Genomic DNA, 13,602 nt, shown 5'->3' on the forward strand with positions numbered 1-13,602 from the left:
TTGACATCGTGGTAGATAATGTATCATAATTTTAATTGAAACCTTTGCTTTCAAGAAACTTCCAGCTTCAATAAAACAACGACGTAACCTGTGACTTGTGCAAATTTAGATTGACTTACATGAATTAATGCGCTCTTTGTCTTGATCCCTTTATCCATCCTGATATGCCTGATTTCATAAACAAAAAACTTCATGATCAAGCGATGCTGGTTCGACTCTCGCGTAGGGTGCATTATTTACTTTCATTTTGGAAATTCAACTTCTACCATTGAGAAATTGGTGACCATTCTTGGTCAACCAAAAGAATATGAGGGTCACCGACCCCCCTACACCTACCTCCTCATTCCATTAAAATTTGGTTTAGTGAAATTGCTTTAAGTTAAAAACTAAACAAGATAACTACGTAGAGTTTCATACTAAATTTATTGCAACTACTTGATATAATTTAAATATCCAAAGAAAATAACGTTTTAAAAAATTTCTACATATTTTATAGACAAAAGGTGTAAGACTAAACATTTTTAGCAAGCGTATTGTAACAGAATGCAAGACTGGATTGAAAGATGGGAGAATCAAGGACAATCAAATGTCAGCCAGTGATAAAAATGGTACCAGCGCGTATCTACCACAATATGGTCGATTAGATCAAAGCCGCGGATTGGGAGCTTGGCGTCCAAACTGGCCATGTGAGTTTGTATGATGAAACAATCAATCAATCATTTTATTTTTCGTCGTTAACGAGTCCGGGACGAAAAAGATACTAACTACAAAAATCGATATAGGTGTAGCCTACCAGCACGTTAAGCATATCTGTAGCGACACGTGGCTATATGAGAACCGCCCCACTTTAGTAGTGAAATATTTCACAGAAGGTAATATGCTAGGAATGTGAAATTTCTTCACTTTTAGATTTTATTCTTTGTGAATTTTCTAAACCTACACTGGTCATTTTTCTACTTTCCTGCCCTTCACATTAAGCATTTCGTCTCAGGAGGCTAGACATTTTCGTGCAATGCTAGTTATTATGTTAATGTTAGTGCAATTACTTTGAAATGTAAAAACGCCCCAAAAATTGCTTATATTTATGAGCAAAAGTAATTTTTTATTTAGTTTAGCATTACTCTGTGTTATAATTCAAAAACTTCAATTTTGAAGCTATTTTTGGGAAATTAGAATAAAAACCGAATTTCTTACGTTTGGTATTACCTCAATAAATTTGTTGGGTAAAAATTTAACTTCTATATGCACAATACACATGGCTATTATCTTGTAGAATATTTTGGCTCTGTAGTTTTCATAGATCTCGTTATTAGCGATTAATTAGCACAGGGCTAAGATAGCCTGTGACATACTTTCCTCGTACGATAACAGCTCATATTAAGATAGGGTTAATGAACGGGAAAAGGCGGCAAAACCTTGAAAGGTTTAAAACGTGCCTTAATGGAAAATCCTGTAGTAGGCTATATGTCAGTAGTTATCACGGCCACAAACCCCAAGCATGTTGATCCGACATTGCAGAGAAAATGTTATCAAACTTTAGGGCGAAATGACTTTTTAACCGTAGCCTATACTAAACCACAGGATTTGTAGATTGAGCGAAGGCTATGTGCACTGTGCAGTCAGGTCAGTTCAAAAACACAGGGCTTAGACTTTTCCATAATACTTCACAGGGGTGCACAGTGGTATATCCTAGCCAACACAGAAAACTCCCACTTTTTCCATAATATCATAAAAACATTTGCTATAAGATTTCTGCTCAAAAGTAATATCCCTACCTAAGGGGTGGGCAGAATAAGTATATCTGTGTCTTGTCACATGGCTATCTAAAGATATGGCCTGATTTGTCACATTTTGCAGAAATTTCTAGATTTTGCTCACTTTCGGCGAACGTTTAAATAAATTTTTCTAAAAATTATATTTTTACGCTTTCTTAACTGTTTTCCCCAGATGGCGCAATAGGTTTTACCATCCTCAGATGTTTGAAAACAAAGAAAATTTGATTTCGAAGATTTTTATCAGACTGTTAATTTTCAATAACAGTCTGATTCAGTGTTTTTCAACTTATTTTTTCTCATTTGCTACTGCTTCCCCAAGGCAACAAAAAGCTTTTATATCATTAGGAGACAGCAAAAGTAAAAAAATCTCAGAAAATGTAATCAAACACTAGCAGGAGCTATAATCAAAATCTGCAAAATTTGACAAATCAGGCCGCGTCTTCAGGTGGCCATGGTTGTCGCATGATGTATTTAAATAATTATTCTTTATATTTTATTTGTATTGCACTCCCTGGTATTGCAGCCAACAAACTCGTTTTGTATAGAAGAAAAACTTTCAACTAGAAGCTGAAATAGGCTAGTGATGTACGCAAAGATCGAACCGTACATGTATATATTATATCGTCAGCAATGAATACACAAAAACATTTTCGATGGAAATAAATCCACCTAGGTTAAAAATAAAATCCTCCCACCGGAAAGTGACGTTCAAAGGTTAACTTGCCAGATCACAAGCCCATGTTTCAAACGATGAAAACAATATCGTTGTTCCTCAACTGCCTTTTCATCAGTAGTAATACCAATACCGAAGAGATTTTTTAAACTCTGGGCTATACCAGTTACATTTTTAAGACGTTACTGATATCAAACCATGTGAAATATTGAGGTTCAAAATCAAGCATTTAATTTACTACTGTAAATAAAAGTTTAAAAAGAAACTAAGAAATTTGTCGTTTTTGTAGTAAGATTTCGTGTTCAATATGTTATAATGGAAAAGTCTTGCTTCCGTTATCAACGCATTGCACATGTGATTGAAATACCCGATAGCACTCACCATAGCCATCTATAAAGGTCACTAAGGTAAGCTACTCACCTATTTGTTGAATGGTTGTTTTCGTTGGACTCGGAATCTGTATCGTGATCAAATGCAGAGGTTGCAATTCATAAAATGGTGAATAATTAAATGAGTGAATTGATTGCACTGAATTGACTGAAATATTGAATCGAATAAAATTGTGAATATGAAATGAATTCTATGAATAACGCAATGAAATTCTATGAAGTAAAAAAGTTTAAAGTTTTGGAAAACCGGATATGTTGAGGAGAAACAAACTTGTTTGATGTACTGTATAGAATAAATTTTTAACTAAGTGGCCGAAACAGGCTAATGGTGTACGCAAAGATTGAACCGTACATGTATCATCCCCAATAACGAATAATTGTTGTAGTTGTTTGAAAACCAGCGGATAATGGAGAAGTCTAACCGACGTTTTTTTTTTTTTTTTGGTTAAATGTTTTTATTTTTATCTTAGTCCAAAGCATAGGTGTAGGAGAAGCGTATTTTTAGGGGGTGCTAAAGAAATTCTACCCAAATATGATAAACTGTGCCCGAAAAAATTTTGCGATGAGACATGCCTCACCTCAAAACATGTCACAACTTTTTTGTACGTAGGTACAACATTAACCCTAAATCTTCTACCACAGTCTCGAGTATACATTTCTCAGCCTCACTGACATTCAGAAGTTGATTCTGGGATACATTGTTGGAGCTGTTTAAAGCAAGAAGCTAAAATGAAATGTAATTTTGATGAATCGACAAAACATCCAAAAATTTTTTTCCCGAATTTTCTACAATTTTGCCCAAATTCTGGACAAATCAAAAGCTTTGGGCGTGCGATCGCACCCCCTGCACTCCCAGCTCCTACACCTATGGTTAAAAGTAACCTGGATTGTACATTGTGTGCACGGTGCACCACATATGGAGGTAGGATGTCGGTTTGTCGGCTGCGCAGTCTAGTAAAAAGAGTCCTGTACGACGGTCAGAAAGGCATCGGTTGCACTTTCATACTTTGCCCTTGCATAGTCAGTTTTTAACATTACAATGAATAAGATGTCAGAAAGCAGACACAAAATCTGGGTTCCTGCGCACAATCAAAATGTTTCAACAACCTTGCAAAAACCTGAATAGCCTTCGACAAAATGTATATGAAAGAATATGTCCAATGTTCATGTTATGTTGTTATATTTAAATGTAGGTGCAAATGTAATTTAAAATAATTTTGCCTAACATTAAATGCTTTTACAAGAAGTATCATTAGCATGTTTAAAATGCGTAAATTGGTGTTATTTGTAGCAGTGGTATTGCTGTACAGCTGTAATTGTATGTAGCCTACTGTCCCAGACAACTACTTTATCTGGTCCACACCTTGATCAGACAAAGTTATGTCAAATATCTTAAAGAGTGGTCAAACAGTCAATGAGCAACGTTCTACGATTTAACTAGGAAGACATAATTAGATCTAATAAGAAGGGATGCCAGTCATACTGCAACTAAACACCTGCTGCAAATTATTGCAAACTAATCTGCAAGCACCGTCTGATTGAACCACGAGACCTGTCGACAGGTTTTGTTTTGCAGATGTTGGAGCTTGGTTGCAAGTGGATTTTTTGATCCCGACTCGAGTAGTTGGAGTAATAACTCAAGGATATGGTGCTTTCTGGCTAGCTACATTTAAAATATCATATGGAAATTCGACAGATCAAATGCAAGTGATTCAAGCTTCCACAGGAGGCGATAAAGTAAGATAACACTTTAACTACCACGGACTTTTTAAAGAGCACAAGCGTCCACCTAAAAAATACACACTGTTTGCAACCATCATAACTCTGTTCTTCGTTTACCAAACTGCCTGGGTTTTGGGTCTTAGACCTACTTTACTAGAAAGAGGAAGACTTGCATTTTTTAAAATTTGAACAAAACTACCAACTTTGTATTTGAATTTTTTCTGCGTATTTCAAATTTTATAGGGATTTTTTTTGCAATGTGAAGTAGGCTATATTCGGTTCTTGTTCCCCATAACCCATCAGCATCATTGTGGCAACGTTTGTGTGGAAAGACTGACACTTGCCTGACATCTGGCGGTGAAATTTATCACAGTTTGAAGTTTTACTTCAGATGTCCAAACGGAAAAGAAAAAATAAAGATAAAAAACGCAAAGTTTTTGTAGTTTATTAGAAATTTCAGTCATTTTTAAGTCACTTTCAAGAAAAAATATACAAAATTTGAAAACATAAATCAAAAGGCTGTTAAATATACAACTTTCATGCGTTTTTTTTCTTCTGAGAGTTATCCTTCTCAAAATACATCAGCTCAAAATCAAAGAATTGCTCAATTAAAAAAATACAATGAAAACAGTGGCAGTTAAATGGTTGAAATCATTAACTTCGAATTTTCACTAAAGCGTTGTGTTTTGCATCATCAAGAAATACTTTAAACTATCAACGAGAAGGATTGAAATTCCAGATAACAGTACATGCACCTCTACCAATATATCTTTGTTTATTAATTAAAATAGCCTCCCATGTTCTAACGATAAAGTTTGAAAACTCTTCAAACTGTAGGCTACTGTCAGTTCGCGCATGCCCAGGGTTAGCACAATTAATACAGAAACATGACTGCAATTCAAGATCAATGGCACTTTTAAGGTATCGTAGTAATTTTAACAAAAACAAAGTAAGAAAATATCAAATTAATAGGTGACGCAATAATTTTGCAATTTCAAAAACTTACCTTGCAACGTCAATGCAAAATGATAACTATTCTCAATATATCATTGGTTGAACCTATTTGAAATATGTTTACTTCTTATATAATATGTGTGAAATTTCGTAACGCCTTTGAAATTCGTTAATTATCTGCTTGGATGTTTGCCACCACATCCTTTTATCTTTTGATTTAAACACCCTCACCAAAATAAATCTTTAGCGCGTGTTTACTTGGATTTTGTAATGAATTCATTAACTGCGTCGTTACATTGAAACTTTCCATTTGCACTGAACGTTGTTTTTTAAGACTTTTGAAGCTGATCCTGCTGATGAAAGCGGAGATACTCACGTGACAAATCGGTTTCCTGCTCCTGTGACCGGAAGATACTTTCGCCTCATTATTGGTTCTTTCCCCACTTACCCCTTCTTAAGGATGGAGTATCTGCTGTGCTAAAGCAATTTATGCGACTGAATACCAAAAATGCCGGATGATAAATCCGTTATCTGATTGTAAAATTGAGAAGAGAAATTACTGTATATAGTTATTTGTCATGTCAATAAAGTCTAAGTATAATCATAAAAATTAATTCTGAATAAACGATGTAAAAGATTTGTTTGTTGTGCAAAGTGGTTGCGTTTAAGATAAAACTGATCAGTAGGCTATACATAAATGAGAGGTAATTCTCTAAAAGTTGTGCAAGCAACCTGACAGGACAAAAGAAGAAACAAAAAATCATCAAGATGACGCCCACGTGCAAAGTATTGTATGTCACATCCTGCAATGACCAGCTGCAATCAATAGTTACGCAGTGCTTAAGAATTGTTTTTCGGATATCAGCTTCTTAGAGATCTCACAAAAAACCGGGCTTTCAATCTTGTGGAATTAAACTACTTTGCCAAATTAAAATATGCTATTATAAATTTTCCAATAAAAATTAAACTAATTATTAATGTAATACATTGCGACTTAAATCAAACATAAAAATAAAAATCAACAGTTAATCCGAAATACAGTACCGGTAGCACTGTCCGTCACATCTAAAAAGATAGCACTGTCCAGCACAGTACCATCTTTTAAAACGCCTTGCTTCGTTTCTGCGCAAAACGATTGAGCTTGGGAAGTGGAACAATAACAATATTCTTGGGCTTGTGGAAGTGACAAAAATGTCAATGCATTTTATTGGAATTAGAAGTTCACATCGAATGATTGTGTGAAATATAACCCCGATAGCTCAATTGGTTAGTGCGTGACTTCGAATCTCGCATTTTCGTTGTGTGCGCTTGAGCAACGCACGTTAAGGAATGCTTTTCATTCAGCTGAAGGTAATGGATAGAATAATTCTCGGCAACAACACTTCAACAATTTAAAACTTTACTCTGTCAATCTCAGTGACCGGGCATGCGTCAGTGATTCAAAGCCTCTATAAGTATGCGAAACTACCAGGATTAAGCTCTGCAAGAAACTTTCCCAGTCGGAGGATAAATATTCAGTCAATCAAACATCACATTTTTTCCTTTATGTGTGGAGAAGTTGAAGGCATTTCTTTATTTGAAATTTTAAATCACTTTACTTGATTTCGACGCTGAACCTTCTTTCTTGGTTTTACTTCATCATCATCACTACGTTCCTTCCTCGTATTGAGTGTTGGATACAATACGTCATTGTTCTCGACCATGAGCTGTTCGTACTGCACTTTCATAAGTTAATTTTGTCCATGTAGTGATGTTTGATGTCCAAATCATTCTTGGTCTACCTTTGTTTCTTTTACCGTTTATCTTCCCTTCTATTGATGATCTTTGTAACGAGTTTTGCCCTATTGTGTGTCCGAAATACTTCGATTTTCTTCTTTTGACTAATTTTAAGCGAATTTTGCTTGAATTGAATTTGGATAATACTTCATCGTTAGTGATCATTTGTTTCCATGAAATTTTTAACATTTGCCTGTATGCCCAGAGCTCAGAGCAGTTTTAATTCATATCAAACTATTTAGTGAAATATTTTGTTTTTTTCTAAGCAGTTTCGTTTCGTCGTCAGCTCGAAACGAAAACGGAACACTTGAAAGTCTTTGACGTCAGAAAATACGCTACAATCTGATTTTAGGCAATGCACTTCCGAGAATAGTTAACGCATTAGGCTTACTATGCAAGCATCCAAACAAACATATTCGAACATATTGCGAAAGACTGACGTAAAAGCCTGTCGCCATATTTTGCCTCTATGTCGTTTTTAATTAATGTTCTTGTACGAGTTTCGTTCCATTTAATTCAAACAACACAAATTCGAAGTTTTAGAACTATCCAAGACGGACTATATAGTCCGTCTTGGAACTATCCTAATATGTAGTGTTGCGGTTGTAGAACAACGCAATCGTTCTAATTTTTTAGTGACTTAAGTAACATCACAAATAAATCATTTGCAATGAAAGGTTGTTAAAGTCAGTCATTTATTTTTTTTGAATACAAAAACAAAGCATAGCCTACATAAAAAATTTAGCAGTCTCGCAAGCGATGACCAAGCAATTTCCATACTAGACGAAAATTTCATTTGCTGACTTGGGCAATAGCTGAAATGTAGGCTACATGCTGAGTTGTCGCATGCCGAGTGGTCCGACTAGCGAAATGTTTTCGAGTGAGGATGAAGAGTCATGAAACTATGCGACAGATGAAAGATTCGTTCATTTTGTGGGGTTAGTTTTTGGCTAGTAGGCTAATATTGCGTCATAATAATTAAGATGCAAAAGTTATGTCAATTTCTCGGTGACGTAGGCCAATAAGCTTATATGCCTCCTAAAAGTAACACACTTCATGCAAGGTCGTGTGAGCACCATCTTGCCCTCCCCCAAATCCACTAGTGGGTCCTTATGTTTAGTGACGACTCTTAAAAGTAGGGAAAAATCGTAATATTATGGCGCAAACTCCTTCAATGTAGGTAAAGAATTTACATTCATCATTCCCGCAAAGAGTATGTGAAATTTGCTTCAAGAAAATTTTGAAAAGTATGATCTTGTTTGGATCACTTTTTAAGTATTTTTGAGCAAATAATGTTTTCTTCTTTATCGAGATTCTCAATTTGTATGTAGGCTAACCATAGCTGTAACCATAGATCGCTTTACATAATTCATCAAATTAAATTTGGATTTGGGTAGAAAGTTTGGTTTTATATTTATGTTGGCCTCCTATTTCAAAAAAACTTCATTCATTATCATAGAAAGATTTCAATGAGTAATTTCCTGAAAATTTGTATAGCCTAGTATATGGTAGAGCCTTTCAACAAACTAGAACTTCGAAAATCTACCTGAGCTGTTTTCATTTTCGCTTTACCAATAATATTTTCACGGCACTTGAATATTAACTAACTAGGCTGTTTGAGTGGGCAATGTTTACTTCAAAATATTACAATAGTCTATTCAATTAGTTTTTGCGGGACATGAAAGACATTTTAATCCCTTAATCCACTTTTGAAACTCTGTATGCCCAAGGTCGCTGGTTAGGTGAATAAAATGTGGTTGAGCGAGCAAAGCAAGTGAAATTTTTTTTGTAAAATTGAAAAAAACAATACCGGTACATATCAAACTTTGACCAATATGTAAAATTACAACCCGAAAAACGCTACATGTGATAAATATGAGTAGCCTAATCGGAGGTGGACCCTCATCCAGGGATTTGAAAAGCAGTAAATACGCCTTGCATGATTTAAGTTATTGATTACTATTATTATTATCATGCTTCTGTTGCAGATTTTCTTTTTTACAGTCAAAAAACATTGAACGGACTGAAATAAAAGGGCCCCTGAACAGCCGTGTCCCCCCGACGGCCCTGCCTTCATAGATGAAAGACTGAGAAAGAGAAATTGCTTCGTTGTCTTTCAATATTACAAACCAAATAAAAACATATAGGCAAGAAGCTCCAACGAACTTTACGGTATTCTAGTCAAATTGCTTGTTGTATAAATGAACACAAAATTTTATATGTTAAAAAAAACAAGAAATTTGTCGTTTTCTGTAATGAGAGTTTGTATTCAGTAGATTCCAATGGAAAACTCTGGCTTCCGTTATCAACGCATTGCACACGGGATTGAAATACCCGATAGCACTCACCATAGCTATCTATAAAGGTCACTAAGGTGCTCACCTATTTGTTGAATGGCTGTTTTCGTTGGACTCGGAAGCATCTGTCACTTGGTGAAATGCAGAGATTGCAATTCCTAAAAAGTTAAGGATTGAATGAGTGAATTGATTGCATTGAATTGTAACATTGAATCAAATAAGATTGTGATGATGGAATGAATTCTGTCGGAAATGTGTTAAAAAAAGTTCCAATTGAGTGTAGTCAAACAGCCATGAAAAGTTTACAATCAGATAGGCCACCTGGTAGGTAGACTTATAAGCAATTATTCTACTTGAAGCGAGAAAGACGTTTGCGGCAGGCCCCGGTTTAGATCATCTTAATTTAGTGTTAGCCGTTATATGTAGCTTAGAGTAGCGTTAATTTTAAAATAACTACTTTACATTTTTACGTGAGACGCGGATTGAATCTAAAAGTTTAGCCTTTGATTTCTTGTTCGACTTGTAATTTGCTTTTTTTAACTACTTTTTAAGATTTATTACATTGAAAATAATTAATAGCAAACATTATATAAGTTATTAATTTATATTGCTAGATTATTCGGCTATTTTACATGTATGTGTTCTGGCATGAATGGTCAGAAAATCAGACAGAACTGTTTCGTGATAGGTCAGCGGTGATCGTCTATTTGAAACCAATCTCTCCAGTTCAAACTACAGTATATTGCAGAATGCCTGAAATGATAGTTAAAGAAAAGCAAACAGCTATATTGTGATGACTAAATGATATTTGATTTCTCAAAACAATGATTGCTACCAGTTTTACCAGTTGTTTTTATTGTTTTATGAGCTCAGTTGTCATAAAAATTAAGCCTCTACCCAAACGTGGCACAAAAATAGGTCAAATTTGCATGTAATGCAGATCAGAGTTCCCCACACACCGGGTCGCTACAGCACTCGATCAAAATGGCCTTCAAGAGTGCGATTTGGTTGTAGGTATGTAGTATGTACTCAGTCATGACATAAATTGATTACCGTAAAACCAACTGCAATCATACACTTAATATGTATTAATCTTATTTATGACCTGCTGCATATTTATCAAAGTAGTGGCGGATCCAGGGAGTGGGCGCTTCGTCACGTGCTCCCCAAAACACATTAACACTCAAATTCTCTTCAGTTCTGCAAAATTCCTCTGTCATTTACCTCTCTACTAGTAGCATTGGGAAAGCATGATTTCAGCAATGCATTTAAGGAATAGTACAGCCAAGTCCGCCCGTTAGCTCAGTGGTTACGTGCCCGGCTCAAGATCAAAAAGAGGTGGTTCGTTTCTCGGAGTGTGCGCTCGAGTAAACGCATTCTAAGGACTGCTCTCCATTCAGCGGCACCTAATGAATGGAATACTTCCCCGGCAACAACACTTCAACAATCAGAAAACTTGACTCCAATCTCGGCAACCGGCCCTGCGTCAAGAACCTCTATACAGGTATGCGAAACCAGGGGCTCCGAGAGGGGGGAAATGTGACAACTTTCTCCCATAGCTTAACATTGCAAAGGAAAAACGAGTAGTTTTTTCACTTTTGTGGGGTATAACGTTTGCTACTAAAACAAAATTTAACAACTTAAATATGGAAAAATTTTTGAGTGAAATGTATAGTTTCAAGTATTTTTCCATCTTTGTGCTGTAGATGCTACTTTATTTGCTTTTCATCAGGAACAAATCGTTGTCGTATTAAGGCAAACTATGTTCAACTGCGTCAATACGTAAATTCTGCTGCTATTAAGGCTACTGATTTCTGTATCACTGAACGGTTTCTGTTGCTTTAATTCGAAAACTGGTTCTGCGTTTGCTAAGCGGTTATAGCTTAGGCTACTATTCTTACTTGTAAAAACAAAAAACAACAAGCCAACGTTTTCGGCTAGTCATTATTAAAAGAAATGCTAAAGAATCATATAGTATCACAGCAAAAATATGGTCAAATCTAAACATTTAAGAAACTGCCTCGCTCACACAAAATGATAACTGAAAATTACACAGCACAACGGGTCAAGTATTTCAGAGGTAAAATTAATTGATTGTTCAGACAAGGACTCAGGCAGATTACGCAAGAAAGACAGAAACACAAGAGACACTGTCTTTCTTGAGTAAGCTGCCTGAGTCCTTGTCTGAACAATCAATTAATTTTACCTCTGAAATACTTGACCCGTTGTGCTGTGTAATTTTCAGTTATCATTTTGTGTGAGCGAGGCAGTTTCTCAAATGTTTAGATTTGACCATATTTTTGCTGTGATACTATATGATTCTTTAGCATTTCTTTTAATAATGTATTTTTTCTTATAGGCTTGAAAAGGGCTATATGACTAGCCGAAAACGTTCGCTTGTTGTTTTTTGTTTTTATAATGTTAAATGTAGTGTTGTTGCTTAGTTATGTCTGTTTATGGTTTAAAAGAGTTACCTCTCTATCCAAATTGTATTCTTACTTGACCAACTGAACCTTGACTTCAAAAAACTGCGTTGTCCATGCATATTAATCCAACATGTCTGGAAAGGTGAAAGATTTTCAAGCAAGATTAAAGGAAGTAAACCCTTTCTGCATATTTTCTGCTCATGGTTGGCATTGCTTTAATCTAGTTGGGTTGTGTACACTGTACAGTGTACAGTGTTGTCTAGATGTCATATCGATTTTGGAGAAATTGGTCGAATGTAAGTTTTTGTCATTTTCAATAGTAACCGGCCAGATAGGAAATTTTAAAGAAAGCTGTCTCGTTATTTAAGCAGCCTACTTGCAGCCCACAGTTTAATCCTATCTTGGTATACGAGCTGTTTTCGTATGCGGAAAATAAGTCACTGTCTATCTTAGCCCCGTGCTAATTAATCGCTAAAAACGGACCTATAAAATCACAGAGACAAAATATTTTACAAGATAATAGCCATGTGTATTGTGCGTATAGAAATCAAATTTTTACCCAACAAATTTATTGAAAAAAAGTGTTTGAGATGAAAAAACGTCAAAAACCGGTTTTTATTCTAATTTCCCGAAAATAGCTTCAAAATTGACCAAACGCATATTTCGGAACATAGATTAATGTTAAAGGAAACAAAAAAATACTTTTGCTGATAAATATAAGGCGTTTTTGGGCGTTTTTAAATTTCAAAGTAATTGCACTAACATTTATGATATTTAACAGTTTTATGAAAATGTATAGGCACCCGAGACGAAATGCTTATTGTGAAAGACACGAAGGTAGAAAAATGACCAGTGTAGGTTTAGAAAATTCGCAAAGAATAAAAACTAAAATTCAAGAAATTTCACATTTCTAGCGTAATACCTTCTGTGAAATATTTCACTACAAGAGTGGGGCGTCCTCATAAAACCACGTGTCTCTACATATAGGGTTAAAATGTATGTCATTATGTGGATTACATTCCTAAACGAGATTCGCTCCACTAAATTTTTCATACAGCGAAAGGACTGTTAAATGGACAATCAGCTGATGAATTTAATAAAATTACAGGAAGATGCTAACAAAATTAGAGAAAGCTGGAAAGAGTGGGCTACTCGCAAGCTTAATTTGTTGTGAGAACTAAGAATTAACAAGAAAAAGATTTTCTGGGAACGGTACTCTCCTACAAAACTACTTCACCGGCTCAATCATACAAACTAAAATTTATTCTATCCCAGGCTATGTTGGAAAAGATTCGCAAGCTGTTGATAGTCTAGAAACAGATGTATCAAGAAAATCAAACACATCGTCGATTAGTTTGAAGTTCTATGGAAACTTTCTCGTATGTCTGATATGCAGTTGCAAGCATGTAGAACAAATTAAAATAATAATGACATTTTGGATGAGTTGGTACTTTTAAAAGAGAGCTACACAGCAAACTTGAGCTGCAAACCAGCACTCATCACACATGATCTTTACTCAAGGAAAACTTTAATCACAACTTTCGAAACACTTTTCTAAATATTTATGTTGCTTTGAGAATATTTTAAGCA

The 13,602-nt window shown here is 35.2% G+C and overlaps 1 protein-coding gene across 1 annotated transcript in view; it reads left to right on the plus strand.

Annotated features, from left to right (window-relative positions):
• LOC145771057 (uncharacterized) overlaps nt 1-13,602 on the plus strand; it is a 36,883-nt gene that overhangs the window by 1,227 nt on the left and 22,054 nt on the right. Inside the window, exons 3-5 of the mRNA XM_082582801.1 lie at nt 543-686; nt 4,414-4,574; nt 5,848-5,978. Of these exons, the coding sequence (XP_082438927.1) occupies nt 543-686; nt 4,414-4,574; nt 5,848-5,978 (436 nt within the window). The remainder of the gene's footprint in view (nt 1-542; nt 687-4,413; nt 4,575-5,847; nt 5,979-13,602) is intronic.

The sequence above is a fragment of the Aplidium turbinatum genome, chromosome 5 (assembly GCF_918807975.1).
Source record: "Aplidium turbinatum chromosome 5, kaAplTurb1.1, whole genome shotgun sequence".
Taxonomy (NCBI): Eukaryota; Metazoa; Chordata; class Ascidiacea; order Aplousobranchia; family Polyclinidae; genus Aplidium; species Aplidium turbinatum.